The sequence below is a fragment of the Lepisma saccharinum genome, chromosome 12, assembly GCF_977018435.1.
Source record: "Lepisma saccharinum chromosome 12, izLepSacc3.1, whole genome shotgun sequence".
In the NCBI taxonomy this organism is placed as follows: Eukaryota; Metazoa; Arthropoda; class Insecta; order Zygentoma; family Lepismatidae; genus Lepisma; species Lepisma saccharinum.
Window position 1 is genome coordinate 64,958,268 of NC_139240.1, and position 24,106 is coordinate 64,982,373.

The 24,106-nt window shown below is 38.2% G+C and overlaps 1 protein-coding gene across 2 annotated transcripts in view; it reads right to left on the reverse strand.

The window, feature by feature from the left end:
* Nucleotides 1–24,106, reverse strand: part of LOC145996173 (polypeptide N-acetylgalactosaminyltransferase 1-like) — a 125,558-nt gene that overhangs the window by 34,750 nt on the left and 66,702 nt on the right. For both annotated transcript variants that reach the window (XM_083132526.1, XM_083132527.1), the window contains exons 2-5: nucleotides 21,244–21,409; nucleotides 10,040–10,149; nucleotides 1,587–1,767; nucleotides 639–808 (exon numbers count right to left, since the gene is read on the reverse strand). In XM_083132526.1, coding sequence (XP_082988652.1) covers nucleotides 639–808; nucleotides 1,587–1,767; nucleotides 10,040–10,149; nucleotides 21,244–21,386 — 604 coding nt within the window. In that variant the 5' untranslated portion in view covers nucleotides 21,387–21,409. The remainder of the gene's footprint in view (nucleotides 1–638; nucleotides 809–1,586; nucleotides 1,768–10,039; nucleotides 10,150–21,243; nucleotides 21,410–24,106) is intronic.

The window sequence follows — 24,106 nt, forward strand, 5'->3', positions numbered from 1 at the left end:
ACAGCAGGTGTATAAATATACCCTATCATAGACTCTCAAAATCCCTGAATAGTTATGAAGCTCTAGGATTAAGACTATTTAATAAGCTACTCAACTCAAGAATTTCTTGAAATTAAAAATATTGTATTTTAGTGCAACTTAAACATAAAACGGGTTATAATTTTATAATATATTTCACATGTATTTTGTTCTTGACGTTGTCTATTGCTGTACAAGCTTAATGACAATAAATTATTATTATTATTATTATTATTATTATTAATGCTCTAAAAGTAATTCTAAGCATATGTAATTTTTCATATTTTGGAACATCATAGCGGTTTTTGAAAGGAGGAAAACTGAATCGTTTATTTCAGAAACCCCCTATCGACCACTTCTGGCAGAAACAATATTGTACAGTTTCATATAGCCCTTGCCAAGATGCATCATTTGATGTAGAAATCGACCTTGTAACCACGAACCTGTTTTCTGAAATAAACGATTCAATTAGAAAACAACTGCCCTGGCATCAGCCAAAAGGTACAGCCGAGCCTTAAGTCCACTTGTCGATTCAAGAACTTAAGGATGACTTATGCTCTCTTTAGGCAGAAAACCTTAGAAATTAATAAGTGATGGTAAACATGGAATTGTTATCTTACCTCTTTCACTTGCATCATCAACTAGAAGGATTTCCTCCAGAAGTTGTCGTGGTGACCTGTTGATCACGCTATGCACTGTTCTCAGCAGCGTTGACCATGCCTCGTTGTGAAATACTATGATGATGCTTGTGGCTGGTAAATGTGATATGTCCTTGTACTTACTCTGGCATCTGTAATAGAGCATTTTCATAAATATGTTTAGATGCAGCAAAATATAAGAACTAAACTCTTGATTAATTAATTGTATTTATATTTACTTGAATATTTTAGTTCACCTTGTGTAAATTTCTATTTTCTTTTTGAATATGTATTTTATGATTTTATCAACAAGTTATTTCTCTTACCAGGATTGTAGGGGCATTTTCATTGCAAAATTTCTAGTCGTACACAAGTTTGCTTTCAATGTCCTAGCATCGATACCCGGCACCTCCACCACTTAAAAATCGCCTAGCCAACCATGTTAATTAGAGCACTTGGGTAATATTAAGAATATAGATGATTTTAACTGTTTACTTGGATTGAACACAGAATAGGAGGAGAAAGGTATGTTGCCGAGAGGTGGGTCAGCACTTACCTCTGCTTCTTGGTGGTGGCACTAGCTGTGACTGTCAATGATGCACCAAACGATTCATAACCAAAAAGGAGGCACCCTTCGTTTACATAGTAGCCAGTTCTGCTGTACTTTCTAACCTCCATTTCCTGTGGAATTCTCCTATGCAAGTTGGAGCATTCCAGGAGACAGCGGATACCGGAAGTACACCAGGAAGCAAACGTTTTGCACACACATCCCTAGCCATTTACACTAGTAGCATAAGCAAATCCCTCCTCTCATCCCTTTCTTCAAATGCCATTGCCCATGGAAAATCTATTGAAATGAATGTGAAGAATCAAAAATAACTTTACCCTCCCCCAGTAAAAATACTGAATCCAGCATTTACTAAAGCTTACCTTTTCTTTCGAACATCTGGTAATGACCTGTTGAGTGGGATTCGGTCACTAGCAAGTAGATTAAATCTGTTGATCTGGTAGAGTTGCTGCATTTTCCGTAGCTCATGTGGTGGAATGACCACTGGCTGACCATCCTTTCCAGCAACTGGATTTGGGCTGAATAAGTTGGAATTCAAGATTTCTGCAAGTAAAGTGGAAGTTTCTGAAATCATTCATGAAGTATCAACAGTCAGGCTTAATGTTAAGATAGCCATTTAAAATATACAGGACAGTAATGTTGTAGTATTATGTGGATGTGAAACTTGGTCCCTTACATTAAAAGAGGAACATAAATTAAGAGTATTTGAAAATAAAATCCTTAGGAAAATATTTGGACCTAAAAGGGCTGAGGAGACAGGTTAGTGGAGAAGGTTACATAACTGTGTGTGTGTGGTGAATGCAGGCCCGTAGCTAGGCAGGGGCCAGGGGGGGCTGAGCCCCCCCTGGCATTGTCGTCAGCCCCCCTGGCGTTGTCGTCAGCCCCCTGGTATTAGGTAAAACTATTGCATAATTTGTTTGCCGTGACAAGTGAAAATGTAGAGTGTGGATATTATTTGCTCATAACTTGATAGAAGGATAAATTCACAGTACATGAAGAGCAGCTATCACATTTGTTCATCTTGTTTATAAACCGAAGTTTAAGTAACGGGAAGTATTTAGAAGGTTCTCTAAAGTTCTTCCACAGGGGATCTATGCACCTTCGCTCCCCCTCTTTCGGCTTTCCCTTGTAGCAGGTCCTTCCCATCTGCATCAAAGGTCATCGGCTCCCAAGTTTTGCGAAGGGAAGTTTTATTGCCCGGTCGGGGGTGGAATATAAGGGCTTGCCCATGCCCTGTCGGGGAAAAACATTGACAAAGACACTTTGTTGAGTTCTTCATCCGTGTAAAGAAGGTTTCGCGTTTGCGCGGGTGTTATTGTGTTTCGTATCTTCGTAAAACTGATTCGTGTGATAGTGAGTGGTTTTAGCATGGTTTTAGTATATAACCATGTTTCGTCCTTGGTGTGTAGTATTGTGATATTTTAACAATAAATTTATAATTCGTAAAAAAACATCTGAATCTTTGACCACGGCGACCACCGTACCTACTCTTTCCCCATCTACGGCTGCCTCCGATCAAGAAGAGGATTTCCATCCTACGGAAATAAAGGACATTTCCAAACCAGGTGAGGAAATTAAACAGCTAAAACTCAAACATTACCCCCGAAATGCTGATGGACGGTGTTTTCAAAGTGACTGGTTTAAAAGGTTCAAATGGTTAGAGTATTCACAATTTTTAGATGCAGCATTCTGCTATGCTTGTAGACAATATCGGCCTTTCGGATGCAAAGAAGTGGCCTTTACATCTAAAGGTTTTAAGGACTGGAAGGCAGCTCTCGATAAAACCAAAGCAGGGCTAGTGAAACATGATGCGACACTTACACACACATAGAAGCAATGTCAAGGTGGGCAGAAAAGCAAAACCGTTCGTTGATGGGAAAATCTATTTCTACACTAGTCAATGAGAATGTTCTTGAAAACAATCAATATTATATCAAGAGCATTGCTGAAGTTATTCAGTTTCTTGCAATAAACGAATTGCCTCTTAGGGGAACGTACCACTTAGAAGAACATGAGGAACAAAGCCTGTTTCGAAACCTTTTCGAGTTCACGCTTCGAAAAGATGAGAAACTGGCAGACTGTTTTAAGCAGGTGCCTAAAAACGCATCTTACTTGTCCCCTGAAATTCAAAATGACATTATTGAAATAATGGCTGACATCGTACGTGAAAGCATTGTTAGTGACATTAATAGTGCAGATGTTCCTTTGTATACTTTGCTTGAAGATGGTACACGAGATAAAAACAACAGAGAAAACGTAGCCATAGGAATCCGCTATGTAAAGAATGGGACAGTCATGGAATCAATTCTGTGCATAGAAACACCGTCAGCTTTTGATGCAGAGTCTTTTGCAGATCTAACACTAAATATTTTGCAGAAATATGGTTTGGATAGTGCGAAATTGCTCAGCCAGTGTTTTGACGGGGCTTCAGTTATGAGTGGGAAGGAAGGGGGTGTGCAAGCTTTAATCCAGCAACGGCTTGGGCGTCTAATTCCTTACGTTCATTGTTTTAACCATCGGTTACATCTGGTAATTGTTAAATGCGTGGATGAAATTTCTCCAATTAAACACTTTTTCGAACAGAGTTCCATGTTGCACAATTTTCTAAAAAAGGGAAAAGTTGCCATTTTATACGAGGGGAGAAGTCTTTCGCGACTTTTAGAACAACGTTGGTCAGGACATTTAAAAATGACGAGAACAATATTTGAAAACTACAGAGATATAATTCATGTTTTGCAGTTGGTGAAAAATGGAAATTTTAACGGGGATGACGTAGCAGCAAGTGTTGGTTTGCTTGTAGTCATTAGCAAACCTCAGTTTCGGTTTTGCTTAGTGTTCATGAAAAAGATCCTTGAAATATTAAGCCCAGTTGATAAAATGCTTCAAGCACGTAATGTTCATTTGGATGCTGGTAGAAAGATGATTGAAGCTGCCACAGAAACATTAAGGAGCATGCGTCAGGAAGATGTGTACGAAGGCATTCTGCAAGAAAGTAATGTACTGCTAGAAGAGGATGGAATTCAGGACGAGATTGTTGAGCACCCCACGAGAAAGAGAAAACGAAATACACAGTTGCAAGACTTCGTTATCACTGACGTCCTAGGAGAGGAAAAGCTCACATCTCTCACACAAATATTCTACGAATGTTTAGATCTTGTGCTAACAGAAATAAATAGACGTTTTACCAATAACGACGACTTATTGGAGGCTATATCATCGGCTGAGTCACTTCAATTTAGCAACATTGAATATTTATCATCCTTTGGAATCACCATTCCGTCAAAAGAGGAACTAACTGTTGCCAATGCATATCTCAAGAAACTGGATTCTCCTGATACTTTTGAAGAACTGTACAAAACTAGAATGGCCTATTAAGACACTTATGCTCTACTTGCTGGCATAAGAACTTTTGCATGCAGTACAGCGTTGTGTGAATCCACTTTCTCTGTGTTAACCCGCATCAATAGCCCTCAGAGACTGTCAATGTGCAGCAAGCGCCTGGCAAATCTTGTTTTTCTGGCATTTGAGAAGAAACGAGCATCGAACATAGATATGTCGAGACTGCTTCACAGGTTCAACAACATGAAGAATCGCCGACTCCAACTTTTTTAAGGCAGAGGTATGTACTTTAGTCACTATTATTGAATATTGTGCATTTTTCATATGCTAACTAACTAACTAACTCTCTAGCCTTCTTAAACCCGAAGGTTCATGGCTGTAGCAACACAGGCCTTCCATCTTTCCCTATCTTCAGCAAGATCTATATACTATTTTCCATCCCTACCGATTTCCCTTAGGTCCATCTCAACGTTGTCCCTCCATCTTCGTCTTGGCCTTCCTACAGGTCTCTTACCATCTGGTTTCCCAACAAGAATCCTGTAAACTCCTCTTTCCTCTCCCATTCGTGCCACATGGACTGCCCACCTAAGTCTTCTTGATTTAATTATTCTAATAATATCTGGACGTGAATACAAATTATGTAGTTCTAAATTATGTAACCTTCTCCACTCACCTGTCTCCTCATCCCATTTAGGTCCAAATATTTTCCTAAGGATCTTATTTTCAAATACTCTCAATTTATATTCCTCTTTCAATGTAAGGGACCAAGTTTCATATCCATATAATACTACAGGCAAAATTACTGTTTTGTATATTTTAACTTTTAGTTTCTTAGATATTAAACGAGAAGACAAAAGTTTATGAAGAGAGAAGTAACATGCATTTTTCATATGGGATACAAATATTTGTGTAATCAAAAGTGTATGAAGTGTTTAGTAAGGAATGAAGTCAGTAGCATTCAATTAACAATTCGAGAGATGACCGTGTTTTAGAAGATATTGAAAAAGAGGGTATTATTTGTATTATATTTCTATTTCTTTAATGTTTTATATTAACTTAATGACCCCCTTAACACACACAAAATAGCTAACCTTTATTTAATGTGAAACGTTTTTTAAAAAAGTCACCTGATAAACCGTGAGCCCCCCCCTGATAAACCGTGAGCCCCCCCTGATAAACCGTGAGCCCCCCCTAGAGATGAATTCTAGCTACGGGCCTGGGTGAATGAAGCATAGGTGTACCCAGATTTGATCCCAGGGAAAGGCAAACAACACTTTTACAAGGAGGGAAATGCTCTATTTTGAGTTACTTGAAAAGTAAGTAACATTTGTTTGTGTCCACTGTCTGATTGAATAACTGGATTGGATTATTTTACTTCACTTTTCTGCCACATTTGGCTAATCGCGAAGATGATGAGGATGAGTGATCGTGTGATGAAATTGATGAAGAAACACTCGCAAAGATCAGCCATGCCCAGATTGGAATTCAAACTAGGCGCAAATTCCCAAGGGGATGTTGAAAGCCCGGTTTGACACCCCCAGCCTCCCCCCCCCCCACCCGATGCTCATGTACGTGAGCAGTGGCGTTCACAGGATTTTCGAAAGGAAGGTTACGTTTGGTTTTTTATCAGTCCTTATCTTGTCATCTTTTTCTGCCTTTGACGTTCTTTTCTTTTAATACTGGGCCGGGGGGCTTAGACCGTCACTAACCCCCCTTGCCACTGTACGTGATCAATACGCAACCTTGCCCTTGCAGAAGTCTGTATGCTGAAAAGAGGGAGCTAGAAAATTACATTCAACTTGGATGATAATGTACATATTTACAGTTGACCAGCGCCCAAAAGACGACACGCACATAAACACACCCATTCTAACCAGTTTCCTGGAGGTCAATAAACACACAAAATTCTCGAACGACAGAAATAAGCGAGCATTATGTCAATTATGTTTTGCCGTCGCATGTGGTTATCAAAAAGGCTGAACAAAAAGCGGAAACGGAAATAGGGCAGTCAAATGTTTCACGAATCCGCGGCCATTCACACTTCTCTTGCAGCGATCTTTACACTCGGCTGGTTGAAGGAAACGTCGTTATTGTATTCCGCTCGCAACATGGCCGTGTCCCCTCAACTGCTTGCCCTTTAGGCTGGTCTTACACTATCCATAACCAAGTCTGCCTTGTGTGCATGTGTGTTAACGGTAAGGGTCATTTGGACGGATGAGATGAAGGTCAAATGTCACTTGGTTGAAAAATACAGGGTGCCCGGCTGCCATGTCGCCTGAAAATTTTAACTTTGCGCCTGTGTTTTCAAATTCAGTTCTAAAATTATTTTTTTATTATTTTTTAATATTAGGCGCATCCAGAAAGTAAGTTTCCCACTCGCCCACAGGTTGCAGGCCATGCGTATTGAAACCGGTTTTGCGCATGCGTGAGAGGCACATGCTCTGGCTAGTGAATGTCCTAGAAGACGCCTCCCGAAAGTCCTCAGTAGCGTCGGGGCAGCGATGAAACATGGCGGCTCCTATTCCATCTCCCGCCGCGTGCGAGGTTCGTTCGGTGATCAAGTTCTTGAACGCACAAAACATACAGCCGATCGAAATTCATCGTCAACTCTGCCAGGTGTATGGGCCAGGCGTCATGAGCAAGCACATGGTGCGTCGTTGGTGCAGGACATTTACTGAAGGCCGGCAAAATGTGCATGACGACGAGCGCAGTGGGCGGCCATCGGCCGTTATGGACGAGCTTGTGGAGCAGGTGCAGCAGCGCAGATTGGAGGATCGTCGCGTCACAATCACGGAACTCAGTAGCCATTTCCCGCAGATTTCTCGGTCGTTGTTGCACGACATTGTTACCAAACACCTGTTGTTCCGGAAATTGTGTGCCCGGTGGATGCCGAAACAACTGACGCCCGAACACAAAGGAAAACGCATGGGCACGGCGCTGACATTTCTGCAGCGTTACCATGATGATGACGATTTTCTCAACCTTATCATCACAGGGGATGAAACGTGGGTTGCATACAGCACCCCAGAAAGCAAGCAGCAGTCCATGCATTGGCGTTACAGTGGATCTCAATGCAGGACGAAGTTCAAACAGACTGTATCGGCGCGAAAAGTGATGTGCACGGTGTTCTGGGACAGAGAAGGCATTCTGCTCATCGAGTTTCGTCCCAGAGGTGAGACAGTGAACGCTAACCGTTACTGTGAAACGCTGGGGACATTGCGACGAGCCATTCAGAATAAGCGACGCGGTAAGCTCAGTGCCGGGGTGATCTTGCTGCACGACAATGCGAAGCCGCATATGGCTAGGCGCACTGCAGTCCTTCTGGACAGGTATGGTTGGGAGGTGTTCGATCATCCATCGTACAGCCAGGATCTCGCTCCCAGTGATTGCCACCTGTTCTTGCACCTGAAAAAGTTCCTGTCCGGTCAACAGTTTCACAACGACGAAGAGGTTCAGACGGCTGTCACACAGTGGTTTGGCACCCAGGTGGCGGACTTCTACGACGCAGGTATACAGAAGTTGGTCCCACGCTATGACAAATGCCTGAATTCCGGCGGGAATTATGTTGACAAGTAACTGGACAAGTGCTGTATCTGTGGCAATAAATCATAGAATGAGATAATGTTTCCTTTTTGTGCACGACCCCAGGGAAACTTACTTTCTGGATGCGCCTAATATTTCAAGGTCACTTATGGAAATTTCCATTGCCTTTTTAAAAAATAACGAGTAGAATATGTGTTTTCTAATGATTGTGTGTTTTCTGTATCACTTGTATCATTAAATCAGATTATTAAACATGCCATTATAAATTTTTGTACCGCTGCTGAATTTTCAAATCTGCGGCGATAGTTGGCCATTTATTAGTTTGGTTTGATTTGGTTTCAGTTGCTGTTTTAAGTCCACTTTATGCACAGTAAGGCTAATCGGGACTGGACCTACAGTTTAAAGTGGGATCCGAACCACTTGTGCCTCCACCGGGTATCGAACCCGGGACCCCTGGTCATATATTAGAATGTATTGCATAGTTACTTATGCTGTTAACGGTAGGGCCTTATTTGGGAAGACCACTTCGACGAAATAATTAATTGCTTTTAACCCAATCTTGTATTAATTAATAAATGAAATGTTTTAATATCACATTTCAAAATGTGTAGCTTTATGTTAGTTGAATTCATGTCTTTCTTGAACCGTATCACCCCCCCCCCTCCCCTGCCTCCTGAGACCCTCCCTTGAACATGGCAATATCTCTTATTGTAGTTGTTGTATTTTATATTTATATTCCTTTTCTTCCTCTGTTTTCTCTCGTCGGCCCCAGTGGCGGAGTGGTTAGCACATCGCGCTACGACGGCAGGGTTCCCGGGGTCGAATCCCGGACTGGGCATGGATATTTGTGAGTGTCTATTCATCAATTTCATCGTGTCATCACTCATCCCCCATCTTCGCAAATTAGTCAAAAGTGGCACAAAAACAGAAGTAAAATAAAGCAAATCAATCAATGTTTTTTATCTCTTTAGATTTCTAATTTTTCTTTGTCTTAGAATTTATTTCATTACGACGCCAAGGGTCCCGGGTTCGATTCCCGGCCTGGGCGTGGGTTGTGTTTGTGTGCCTCTTCGTCAATTTCATCATAACATCACTCATCCTCAGAGGCGCGTAACTTAAGATAAATTTTGGCGGCAAGGTAAATTTGGGGGGGAGGCAAGATCGGCATAAACAATAGTAAATATACATAAAATGTGTCCTTCTCCGTGCCTTGCCCCCCCCCCCCCAAAAGTCGGAGCCTATGCTCATTCTCATTTTTGCGATTAGCCAAAAGTGGCAGAAAAGCGAAGTAAAATTTTTAAAAAAATCAATCTTCCTTTTTTATGTTTCGTTTTCTCCTTCATTCGCTTTTGTTTCTTTTTCTAATGTTATTCCCTTCCTAGTTTCTTTTCCCACCATTTCTCCAGTTTTTATATCTGCTTCTTTTTCTTATTTGCACCGTTACCTTATTTGAACATCTCTTAAAACATTTCTATTTGAAGATTACCCATAAGCCTTGGGCCATAGGCATGACATCACACGGATTTTCCAAGTCGATGCGTCCGACTTCAGAACAACACTTTTTTCACATGATTTTTTATCCTCTTTGAAGACTTTCTGCGGGTTCTCATGGTTGTTCCCCTCCCTATTCGAAAAGGGGCGTGAATGAGCAAAATTATATCAAGAAAATATGCTATCCTTTATGCTTTTTCAGAAGCCTCAAAAGCAGCAATTTTATCCTGCATGTATGCAACCACATGACACACATTTAATGTTGCCCCTGACATTTATTTCGTCTAGAGCGTAAGATTCTAAAAACTCTAGTATGATATGGAAAATAATATCATGTCTGCAGAGAGACTTGTCAGCGTAAGGTCAATAAGTCGCAAGTGCAAGTTGTGACGTGCGGTTGCATACACATGGGATAGAAATTTCCTTTCTCGTCAGAACTTACCATTTGTGAGGTTGGCTGCCGTACCCTGTTGATTCTCCTCGCCCAGGTAATGACCCACAACTACATGTACTCCCCGTCTGTCTATGTACTCCTTCTGGTCTTTCAGTAACCTGAAGATAAAAAAATACATAAACAACACATCTTACGTTTAGAATCAGTGATGAATTCAGGGGGTGACCCGGGGTAGTAAATCCCCTCCGGAAATTCCCCCCGGAAATTTCAATAACCTGGCAGAACATTCGGACAATAGCAAAGAAATTTGGCAACCATGTTCACTTTGTTTTCTATCATTGATTGATTTATTGAGTTGGTGTTTTAGGTCCACTTTATGCACAGTAAGGCTAATCGGGACTGGACCTACAGTTAAAGTGGGATCCGAACCACCCGGGACCCTTTGATGACAATGCAACGACACTACCACTGCGCCATCGGGGTGGCGTTTGGCTTTCTTTCTTTCACTTTAATTTAACGTAGAGCGTACTTTTTCTGTCTTTTTCATAATAATAAGCACTGATCCAGTCGTCTTTAATAATAAAAAGTCAACAAGGCTTGGCATTAAGAGACGATAGAGCGGGGGCAATGATTGCAAAAAGTGTGTGTGGAGGGGTAACTGTTCCCTAGTGTGTGTGGAGGGGTAACTGTTCCCTAATCGCCGCCACTGTGTGTGTTATGAATAATACAATTTTCTCAATATATTCATATTCATATTCATACTTTATTGGTTTTAGCTGTTATACCAGCTCTACACCAAGTGTCCTAAAAATATGTCATGCATGACACTGTTACACAAATTACAAATTTTGAATATATACAGTTTTCTTATACATAATTTATCTACATCATTATCATACAAATTTAAAATTGATAATAAATACAATTGTTATATCTGGTGACTATATCAAGTTACACATTTTGAATATTTACAATTTTCATATGTCTATATTAATATCATGAAAAAATCTACAAATGATAAATACAATTGTTACATCTGGTGACGATATTAAACAGGATAAAGAAGTTGGAAGAGGTATTCCTTTCTTTATTAGATTCTTGAATAACATCTCCCTTTGAGTGGTATAAAGTGGACATTGAAATATAACATGATGAGCATCTTCCTGATCTAGATTGCACTTGCACATAGGTGAATTTACTAAATTAATTTTATATAAATGGTGATTTAAACGTATGTGACCTGATCTCAATCTTAGTATTAAAACTAAAAACTTTCTGGGTATATTAAATGTATAAAACCACGGAGTCTTATTGTTTAAATTTAGTACATTTTTATATGAATGACCCATATATGTAAATTTTTGTTTGACCCATATCTCCCAATCTTGTTGAATTTTGTTTTTAACTCTTGGTAACATATCTGTATATGATAATAATATATTCGTTCTGTGATCCATAAGTCTTGCTTCTTTAGCATTTTTATCTGCCAGTTCATTATAATGAAACCCTGAATGTGCTGGTATATATGCAAAATGAATTGTCCTTCCCTCTGTAGTTAACTTAACATACAATCTTATTATGTAAAGTACCAATGCTGATGCCTTATATAACTTTTTATATGAAGATTGCACACTGTACAAAACACTTTTAGCATCTGTTAATATTAATATCCTTTTATCTGGAATATTATTAATGTACATCAATGCACGATATATTCCATATGCTTCTGCCGAGAAAATAGAACACTCTCCAGGTAGTCTAAACTTTTTAATATTTCCATTTGAAGAGTCAATAAAAGCACATCCTACTTCTTCTTTATTTTTTGATGCATCTGTGTATATGAATCTATAATTCTCCCAATTTTGTAAATATAATTGAATATTTGCATAACTTGTTAATGAAATATTCCTTACCGGTATTTGATCATATGAAATTTCATAAATTGGATGTTTGCTATGCGTTATTATTGTAGAAAATAAATCTTGAAATTCTATTTTACATTGTAGGAAAGTTGAATATTGTCCCATTATTTTGTTCTCTTGATATAAAATCCATTGGTCTTGCATAAGTTTATTTACTGGATGTTCTTGTGTTTCCCAGCACTTGAAAACGAATTTATTTGTAATCCATTTGCATCTATACTTAAAAGGTTTTTCTATGGATTCTAAATAAACTCCTACATTGGGAGCTGAATTCATGAGACCCAATGATCTCCTCAAGACTTTTCTTTCTAAACTATCTATCTTAGATAGAATTCTTTCTGTAGCATTTCCATATATACTGAATCCGTATTCGAGCTTAGGCCTAAAAAAGTTTTTGTAAAATAAAAGCATTATTCTTGGGTGAGCACCCCAATTAGTATTTCCTAAAATTTTAAGCATGTTGAAAATTTTTTCACCTTTAGCTTGTAAATACCTTATATGATCCATCCACATTAATTTTCTATCAAAATTAATTCCTAAATATTTTATTTTATTTTGAAATGGAATACCAGCAATTTGTGTCAACGTATTTGGATATTTATGTTCACTTTTGTTATTAAAACATACAGCTGCTGACTTGTTCTGTGATATGATAAAGTTCATTCTCTCCAGCCAACATTTCACTTTATAAAAATTATTTTCTATTTTCTGAATACCTTCATATGGATTACAAAATGATCCTAATATACACAAGTCGTCTGCATACTGAATTATTTTTATTGTAGAATTATGAAATTGAAATATTCCTCTCATATATATATTAAATAATAATGGACTCAGTGGACTTCCCTGAGGTAATCCTTGTGAAGTGGTACGGGGCCCACTAAGTGTGTCCTGAAACCAAAATAATATTTTCCTATTTATCATCAAGTTCCATATTATCTTCATAATTATTTTCGGAGTATTTGTCTGATTTAACATATCAATTAATATATGAGGATCAACGCTATCATATGCACCTTGTATATCTATAAAGTGAGCAAATGTATATTGTTTCTTATACATTGCATTTTGAACATGCAATGTTAATGTTGATAATGCATCAATACAACCCTTGTTTAGCCTAAAACCGAACTGATAGGGATAAAAATATTGTTCTTTCTCAAAATACCACTCTAATCTTTTTAATAATAATCTTTCAAATATCTTCTCAATTGTAGGAGCCAACGTAATAGGTCGATATGATTCAGCTTCTTTCGGATCTTTAGTTGATTTAAGTATAGGTAGTATCAGATGTGTTTTCCAGTTTTGTGGCACATTTCCACTTCTCAGAATATTATTATAAATATTTACAAGTACTTTTAATGCATTGTCCGATTGATGTCCTATCATTTCATACGTTATTCCGTCGTATCCTGGAGCAGTTGATTTTATATTACTTAGAGTTTCTCTTAATTCTTGCAATGTTATTTTTGAATAAATTTCGTCACTGGAACTTATATTATTTATAATCTCGGGTATTTTATTTCTTACATAACTAGGTGTAAACTTTTTTTCAAAATGTTCTTGCCAAATTGTTGTTATAGGTGAAACTCTAATTTTATGTCCTTTTTTAAGAAAATTTATTTTTTTCCAAATTGTGTTTGTTTTAACAGATGGTGATAATGATTCACAGAATTCTTCCCATGCTTGCCTTTTTGCTTTATTAAAGATACGTTTTGCTTTAGCAATTACTTGTTTTAAATTTATCCAATTATTTGGCAAAGGTTGTTCAGCAAATATTTCAGACAATCTTATTCTTTCTTCTTTTGCATCTTGACACTCATCATTCCACCAACTTATAGTAGGAAAGTTGTTTTTATTATTAATTTTCTTCCGTTTAGCTACAATATCCATTGCATATGTTATTAATTGTAAATAACGTTGACACGTTATGTTTTGTTCCTGTTTAATATCTTCCATTGAGATATAAGAGTCCAAAATTATAGAATATAATTCCCAATCGATGTTTTTAACCTGCCACCTTCTAATTGGTAATGAATATATTTTAGGTACTGAGTGTGCATCATTTAACAGTGTAATGAAAATTGGCAAATGATCACTACCCCTATTCACAAAATCTACTTCCCAAAACAATTTATTTATTATATTATTTGACACAATAGTTAAATCTATGGCTGTTGGTGATTTACCATTCCATGGATAATGAGTAGCTGACCCATCGTTCATGAAATGTAATGATCGATCACTAATCCAGTCCAAAATACTATAATTATATCTATAACTAATGCATCTCTATAATTACAACCCCATGCTTCATGATGAGCATTCATATCACCTGTGATAATGACATTGTCATGGACATAATATAATAATTCATTAAAGTGTGTGACTTTAATATGTTGAGATTTATAACTCGATGGAATATAAATTGAAACTATTGTACACTCTAATGTGTTCATCTTAATTTTCACTGCTATTAATTCTACATTAAATAATTTTATCAACCCTAATGATTCTGGTAATGTTACTCTTTTAAATTTTATACTTTCATGTATATATAAACCTACACCTCTTGTATCTTTAGTATGTAAATTAGATATTAACTCGTAATGAGGTATTTGATAATATTGATGCTGTCTACCACGAAATTCGGACAAACTCAATATACCTGGATGATGCTCATCTATAATTTGTAATACTTCTAATCTTCTAGCTGTAAATGAATTTATATTCCATTGCACTATAAAAGACATACCTATTGATCCTCTTCTACAAGTTTAACTTTCTGATAATATTGCAATTATCTTTCCTATAATTTGTTGCATTGAAATTAAAATCTTCTGTTTCTTCCTGGAATCATTTAAATCACGAACTGATTCAATCATGTCTGGTAAAAGGTCCAGCAATGACTGATATATTTCCTTTTGTCTACAAGAAACTGATTTACGATCGGAATATCTTCTGCAATTTATATTGTCCATATCTTGTTCTTGCTTACTATAAGGGGATTCTCTCAAATGTACTGGATATTTGTATTTTATTTGTTCTTTTTCTGTGTCTGATGAGGATGAAGAATCCACGTTCACATCCTTTTTGTTTTCCCGTGGGAGTTGTACAATACGTCTTGTAGCCGTTTTCATAATCTTCTTTGGAGGTGATGTAACAACTTTGCTGTATTGTACTCTCATTTTTTGACCACTATTCTCTTTTGCTATTTTCTTTTGTTCCGCCATTTGAGTTACAAAACTCGCACAATAACTCTCTCTGCCCTCCTTGCAACTATCACTTGTTGGTGCATTCTTCTCATTCACATAACTCTTTTTGATGGGAGGGAATTCCAATCCGCTTCTTCGAACAGTTTCATGTTGAAATTGATCCCTAAATAATTTAATTTTTTGTTCACATGATATATTTTTTGAATTATTTCCCGTCACAATACCTTTTGCTTCATAGTATGAGATGTTTTTCTCGGCCATAATAATTTGAATTTGCTTTTCATCCTGATATTTTGAGCACATTTTGTTGCAAGCATTATGATCTCCTTTGCAATTTATACATGTTTCACTCATTTCGCAGTTTCCTTCGTGATAATCTTGGCCACATTTATAACACAATTTTTTACCCTTGCACTGTTGACCTGTGTGAGCAAATCTGAAACATCTATTACATTGCAACACTGGTTTCACACGTGGCACTACCTCAACTATTTGTTTTCCAACTGCTATGTATTGTGGTAAAACTGTCCCCTTAAAAGTTACACATAAGACTTGAGTAGGTTCAAGCTTAAATGACCCATCATTCCGCCATATTTTCTTCTTCATTCTTTCCATCTTAGTCACTAGCACTGGGCTTTCTATACTGCTTTCCAAATACTGCATTTCAAATTCTGTGGGTATTCCAAACACAAGGCCTTCCTTCTCCACTAAAGATTTAGGAATTCTGGCATTTACTCCTAACTTGTCTAATAACACTTTATTTTTCACAAAGTTATTAGCTTCTTGTGACGTGTTGAATAATGCTCGAACTCTATTTCGTCCACTTTGATCTACATACTTTACTTTCACATTATTATCCATCAACATATATCCAACTTTAACTGGATGCAAATTTCCTAACTGTTGGTTTCTACTTTCTATTATCACTAAATAGGGTTCGTTGGCACCTATGTCATACTGGTATATTTTTTCTTCATGATTGGTAGTGTGTTCCATCCTAGAACTTTTGTTACCCATTTCATTTTGTATTGTATTGTTCTTTCTTTTATTCGGCCCATTTACTTTGTGTGAAATGTCCATGACATCATTTACATCATTTTCTTCATGTTTTGAATCAGATGATATTATATCAATATTATCACTGGTTATAGTATTATTGCATATAGCACTATGTCCGTCCTCAACAATATTGCTTCCCTTTTGATCCATTATGATAAATAAACGAGACAGTTAAAGCACATCTCTAATACAATCCAAAGGGATATTGAACGTCTTAAATTGTAATAGATTTGATTATTATCAATCAACTTTTGTCCTTTTCTATCACAATAGATAATAATCTAAACACTGCTTAATCTTACTACACAAGTCCTTCAATTAAATCCACATAACATTCGATTCAATCTAGCGAATAATCTTGCTTATTGAACCAATACGCCATTTTTTCACTCAATCATTTCTCAATATATAGAATAAAATATATCTATAGTTTATGTGGCAACACATTAGCCAAACACATTAACATAGAGGAGAGTTTTCAGATGATATATTAAAAATAGTAAAAAGTATAGGAATTAACGAGGACGACTTTCATCGTTCAATGCGAGCAATTAGAGGATTTTCTATCACTTTATCAATAGGAATCTTATGCTCAATGTTTTCCGCAATTACAGTCACAAAACTTCTGATAGAATTGTGTGTGAACCCGGATGTTTGATTCCTCCTTAAAATACTATGTAATACTGCATTTTCCACTCTTATACACTCCCAACTACCCTAAAACTAGGAACGGTTCGTGTAGGCAGCAAAAATGTTAAATAGCCTCTACAACTCTGCAAACTCGCCAGCCATTTGCCGAACTAAGATCGCCGAGCAGGTAAATCACGTGGGGAAACAACGGTTGACATCATTGTGAAGTATTGAAAAGGTCGGAAGTAGCTATTTTGTTATTTGAATTAACCAATTGAAGCGAAACGTGGCTTTCTGTCGTAATTTTGGAAGCAACGAGTGCAGAACGCGAACCTGATTGTGTACGTAACTGCTTTGTACGTTGCTTAATGGGGGAAAGCAGTGCAATGGATTTGTTCGTTATCAGAATGCCCTTAAACAATGAATGTGGAAGAGAGAAGGTTCGTGGACATACATTACCAGTCTTAATTTAGTTAGTCCTAAATTTTGACATATTTTCCCGAATTTGACGTTATTTTTTAATAATACTTGGCCAGTGCCCGGAGTCAGGGGGCTTCTTAAAAATAGCGGATTGAAAGTGTACTGGTTGAATCCTGTATTTGTGTCTTTACAGTTCAATTGCATGCTCAGCATTAGTAATTATTATTAGGTTTGTTGTGCTAGAAACTCTTGAGTGTAAAGTTAAATGACCTTGAGGTCGTCCTGAGTTAACAGTGAGAGAGTGTGTTAGCTCCAAAGTTAATATATAGCCTTTCTGCATTCAACAACAGTTTACTTAACATACGTATCTAACGAGCAAAAAACTGATGAGATTAAACTGAAACATATTTGCTGTTGTGTGTTATAATAATGATAATATTATTATTATTATTGTCGGAATTCCTGACAGAGGAATGGTTAGGAATGGGTATGTCATTGTTTGTCCAATTATCATTTTTAAGTTCACAATTTATCATCATCGTCGTGATTAACCCAAGAGATAGAAAACCGACGTAAAATAGCCGAAATAGAAACATTATCATTATTATTATTATTAACTACGAAACATTAGCTTCGGTCATTTTTAACAGTAGGCTAGTTTTGCAATGAACCCAGCAGACAATAGAGCCTCACTAGTACATTTTGGTTCTGCCAAGTAAGGTATCTGGCAACATTGTCAAGTTTGGAAGAAGATGCAGGAATTGTATGAATATTCAAATCTAGTTTTGAAAGGCGTAATGAAAGTACATGTTTTTACACTTGCAGGTCATTGTCATACAAAGATGGTAATTGTGCAAACATATGAAACGTTTTTTAAAACAATATTCGTTGTGAAAAGTACACATTCACGTAAAATCTTGTGCGAATTGAACTGAGTTCGTGTGAAATATGTTATGCTTGGCGCGCGAGACGAAAGCCTGGATTCGATGTGTCCATGCAGAGAGAATTCAAGTAGACAAGTTTAGGCTGTCATCAACTTGTTGCAGTTATTCCTTTATGTTCTGGAACAAAGCAGCATTAAGGTAAGTTTGATCTTTATTGTTCAATATCAAATATACAACTGTAAATGTAAATCTTGTTAAATAAAATAATACAGTAACTTTCTTCAAGATTGCAGAGTCTTGCCTGATGTGTAATGAGGTGTCTCATTTTCGATCTCGTCTGAAGTGTCGTAACATTATAGCGTGTCGCCGCACAAAAATTCCGCAGTGTCTAGAGACCACTAAAGAAAAAATTAAAAATAATTTCGTTTAACGCCTCGTTTCGACGGTACGTACCCGCGAGAAAATTTTATTCGCGATGTATGCAAGGAAACTGCATATTCAATGTTGCCACTAATGGTTCAATTGTGCACTTTCATAGAAAATTTGTGCCCACATCTCTAAATAGATATTTGCTTGGCACTGTATAAAGTCCCATAGTAAAGTCATTTTTTGTTTTCAAATACCATGCCCTATAGTTTACCAAAATCTCGAATTAGATCGAGGTCTGACATATTCTCGGTTTGGTCTCGAAAAGTCTGGGCTCGTTCTCGTCACTTTCTTTTTAGGCCCTTTATTCTATCTAATAACTTCGGTCCAGATTTCTAGGCACTAAAAATTGCACAGATAGGAAGGAATGGAAAAGGGCCTAAAATTTGGTAAATAGGCTCTAAAAAACTTGCGAAAAGGCAAGGCACTAAAAAAAAGTCAATAAAATCGTCGTAATTAGCCAAAATTGAAGAAAAGCGACGTATAATAAACTGAATGAACGACAACTAACAATAAAAAAAATGCATAGACAATAATGAAATAATATTTTGAATAATGAAAAAAACCTAGAAATTCAAAATTTCACACCCAAAATTTAATAGAAACTATTATCACTTCTTACCGTAAAATTAGATTCTAATAGTGAAAGTTATTGATGAACATTAAAAGTAGCTATATTCTATGAGGGGAGGAAAATTTATTTCCTTTGGTTGGGAATGGGGTCAGAGCTGTAGACCTTTGGGGGAGAAAATGCAGAAAGAAGAGGGGGGCGTGGCTTACCCCCTTTAATTCAAACATTGCCCCTCTCCCCCACAATGTCGGCTTCTAATGTACTCTATCAAAACATAGCCAATGCGTATCATTTGTATTTTTTTCCTGCAGTCTAAACGGGACTGTGATTCCACTTCCTCCCTCGGCCTGGCAACGATGCCCTCAGGCCAGACTTCACTGCACGATCGCGCTATTTTTTTCGACCCCCGGCCTTGGTTATTGAAACGCGTTGCATTCTTTGATCATCACATGCTAGTTCAACCTGTGGATGTTTTTCGCTTTCCTCGCGTTGCAAAGTAAATACTGACTGAACCGGCACAAAAATTGGTGAGGGATATCTCAAAACTTTTTTTTGTTTGTTTGTTTATTGGATTTTTTTTTCATGTGTTTGCATTTGGTTATTTAACTCTAGGTTAATCATGATGATTGAGCTGAACAATAATGAGATGAAACAGAACGAGAGAATTTCACGAGTTCGAATCCCGGTCTGGTCATAGGTGTTCTTTGTGAGTGTTCATTCAATTTCATCTTTGCGATTAGCCTAAAGTGGAAGAATAGCGACGAAAAATAACCTAATTGAATCAATCAATCTATCTCTACAGACTACGGTAGAGATAGACTTATACTTGAGTAACGAACTCAGATATGTAAGGAAAGTAGTAACTAATACTCTTAATGTAAGGGGAAAAAAGTAAATGTACCCATGCGCATGTACACACATGCCATTGAAGGAAAAATGGGACAAAACGGGACGGCAAAATGCATACATTTTAATATTAAAACTGTATCGTCATAAATACTTCTATTTGAAAACTAATTAATTAAATCAATAAATATTTTGTAAATAGATTATACATATAATATGGTGTTACGCACTTCATTCCAACCAAGCAGTCCGTGAGAATTAGAATTCAGTCATTGATAATTTGCCGATGAATGGATCTTCTTCGATACATCCTTCTTTTCAAATAACATTTGTAAAAGTTTACACAAGCGTGATTAAAGTTCACCTTGTTAATCAACATAGCTTTCGAAGTTTGTACTGAAAGAGCGTTCTTTTCCATTGTCCACAAACCATTCATGTACGAAGACACAGTGGGTTCATTAGATCCAGGTAAGCAGAGAAGATACTCCAATATTTTAAGAAAATTGGAATATGGCACATTGTTGACGTTGAAATGTGAAATAATTTCTACCCAACAATACAATAGTTTATAGTAATAGTACAGAAGGTGTATACATAGGCGTAAGTTCGCGGGGGCAAGGGAAGTACTTGCCCCCCAAACTTTTCAGGCTACTAAATTTAAAAGTTAATGATACTTATGCTAACCTCTTGGGATCTGAGTAGCAAAGAATTGAAGTGTATTTTTTATGATTGTGCAAATGTAAGCTATTCAGCAATATAGTTGTGGAGGCTATTTTTATGGGATGGAACACTTATTAATTCTCCCCCCCCCCGCCCCCCAAGTTAAGTGCCAAGTTTGATTGTGCCCCCAAAGCTAAGTCCCAAGTGTATTCTGACCCTCAAAGTTAAGTCCCAAGTTTTATTCTGCCCCCTCAAAGTTAAGTCCCAAGTTTTATTCTGCCCCCCCCCCCCAAGTTAAGTCCCAAGTTTTATTCTGCCCCCTCCAAAGTTAAGTCCCAAGTTTCATCTCCCCCGAAGTTAAGTTCGAAGTTGGATTCTGCCCCTCCCCCCAAAGTTAAGCCCCAAAATCGATTCCCCCCCCCCATCCCAAGTTACGCCCATGGGTGTACAGTTGCAGCATTTCTATGTCAAACAGTCATTTTTAAAAAAAAGAAGGAACATTTTGGCGTCCCGTTTTACGTTAAAAAAAAATTCAGGACAGACTCAAAAAAGGGGACTTTCCCGGCTAATACGGGACGTCCGGTCGAACACTGATATAGAAAACAAGGATGCTCACCTGACGGGAATCCAGTCATCCCTGTCCTCTTCTGACGGCGAGGCATCCCCAGACCTTCCTCTCCAGAAGACCAGCACCGAAAGGAGTCCCGTGGATAGGATCGCTGGCCAGAGCCTCACCAAGCGACGACATGGGAAGAGCATTTGGAATGCATTCACCGAGGAATCTGGAACAGGGAGAGACAAATTCCTGTATTAACGCAAAGAATACCAGTTAGATTGCGGACGAATTTTCATTAGCTTTTATATGGATCATCCCATGCGTCCTAGACAGGATTGTGCTTTTGCGCCCCCCCCCCCCCGCCACTCCCTGCACTACCAAGCACCGACATTTTATATGCGTCCTTTGGTTTTGGTGTTCTAAGTCTACTTTATGCGCGGAAAGGCTAATCGGGACTGGATCTACAGTTTAAAGTGGGATCCGAACCACTGTGCCTTGTGCCTCCACCGGCTATAGAACCCGGGACCCCTTGATTACAAGGCGACGACCACTACGCCATCAGGGAAGTCCTTCGGTATTTTCTTCTTGTGCTAAGGTGTGATATTTACACCCCAGAAACTGCGAAATAAGGGAACAAAGGAAAACTCATTACAAATTATATACGTTATATTTAAATATTCGTAGTTTTCATTTTTTATTTAAAAAAGTTTAGTATATTTAAGAATTCCATTTGGCTTACAGAGCGTCAAACTATCGAACCGAAGAGATGTGTCGCATGTCGCTCGGACTGGGTCTTTTTCTCAATGCCGCGCATCGGCCACGCATCATGTCGCTTCGCTCTGTTGTTCGAGCATGCGCACTGAATGTTTTTCTTAAACTGAATAGTCTCATGTCGCTTGTAGCTTCGGTGTGAATTCTGCCTCGTTCTCTGTCTCGTCTCGTATTTTACATAACCTTACCCAGTGGCGGCTCGTGGTCTGGCTCTATGGGTGTGCACTTCAGTCTATCGTCCAGAAGTGTTATACCACCCCTGTGAAATACTCACACCCGTTTTTGTGCACGTAATGAAGCTTAATATATTGGCAACCCAAGTTCTGATCACCTTTCACTGAAATGGGGCTATGACAGAGTTATACGTATTTCATGATTTTTTAACACGATTTTTTTTACAAATTTCAAATATTTCGGAAATTATCCAGCCAATCACGAGAAGAGCGATGTTATTGTACAATATGTAATTCAGCATTCGATAACCTGACAAAATCACTCAAAACATAGAAATTCCGATCTACAATATCAATAATATTGCCGATTTGCAAAATATTTCGTAAAAACTTTCTCCCCGGCTCTGCTGATATTAATGAACAAGAACATTGGCGTACACCAAAGAAGCCGATCCAACTACCACATGGAGGAAATCAGTTGTAATCTATCTAGCTGTTGTTTATTTATAATGACAGACTGATCAATCCAAACAAATCAATCGAAATCAAGAGAATAATAAATGTTAAAGCAAATAACAGTACTCACTAAGATCACACTGCCCTGCTTCGTAATCGTACTTCAGAATTTTCCTTCTCTTCCGCCGTATCTATATGTTACTGCAGTTGCTACAGGTTTTGTAGCTAACTTCCCTCCAAAAATTCAATAACGTTAAGTCTGCTTTTGCTATGTACAGTTTCCCTATTCATCATGAAAACAAACACTTTGCACTGAAACAGAAACGACCTTTTTGACAGCGTTAAATAATTTTGTAACGCAGTAACAGCCACACAATGCAAAACAGCTGACTATTTGATGCACGCTCACTCCCCGCGGGTTGATAATTCGGCTACTGCGCCACAGAGGCCGTTTATTTTGACCAAGATGCACGAAGCAAAGGCATGCTTAAAACGCCCGTTTTGGTTTCAGTTGCCCTCCCCCCCTCCTCCTTTTCTTCCCCTGTTATACCATCGAAATTTCCCATTCATAAAAAAAAATCCCTCAACTTGCGATGATGTATGAGTTGCATCGACTCCGTCACACGATCTCCAATGGAATGGGTTTGCAACACTACATTTGCTCGCACACAGATCGCTGCGTTCACAGCCTTCCTAAATGATGCAACCTCCCCTCACACGGCGATCAAGCCAAAACACCCAATCAGCGTCCTCTACGCGACTGCTGCAACAGCGTCATAGCGAGCGAAACTACCATTGTGTTCCAGCCCCGATCGCGGCCTGGTCTACGCGGGTTGATATCACGGATCGCAGGCTTCTCCACCATCTCTCTTGGTGGAGCGGCTGGGAACACTTGATGTTTCGAAGGACATAGAGTTCAATAAATAAGTATAATAATAATGATTTGGATTACAGATTTATTTGGGTGTGCACGTGCGAATATGCGAATAGGCAGAAGCCGCTACTGACCTTACCCAAGATTCAAGCCGGGCATAATAGCGCTAACGGCTTCGCTACGAGAGCTGGCGCAAAAGACGCTCGAAACTTTACAGAAAGGTTTAGACCATTTGCCACATGTGACGCATTCATCGTGCCTGGGTGATTCTGCTTTCCCACGCAGCGTTATCCGTTCTTTCTTCCTAGATTCGCCGTTGCGGAAAAACAGACAGCGATTTCACACCGTGAACTCTGAATGGAAGCAGTCACGCCTTGTGCAGTTCCTTTGCCCTTATACATTTTCGCCATACGAATCAAGGTGGCCATATCCATAAGCGCCGTTACCGTTAAGTTATTGAGTTTTGTTTTAAGTGAACTTGTAGGAGGGCTGGACCTACAGTTTAAAGTAGGATTCGAACCATTATGTGCATCGAACCCGGGACCCCTTGATTACAAGGCGACACCATTACCTCTAAGCCATCGGGAATGTCAACCAGTATCTTATAGATAATAAACCATTTCGAGCAAGGCCTCATCTCCAGGAAGCT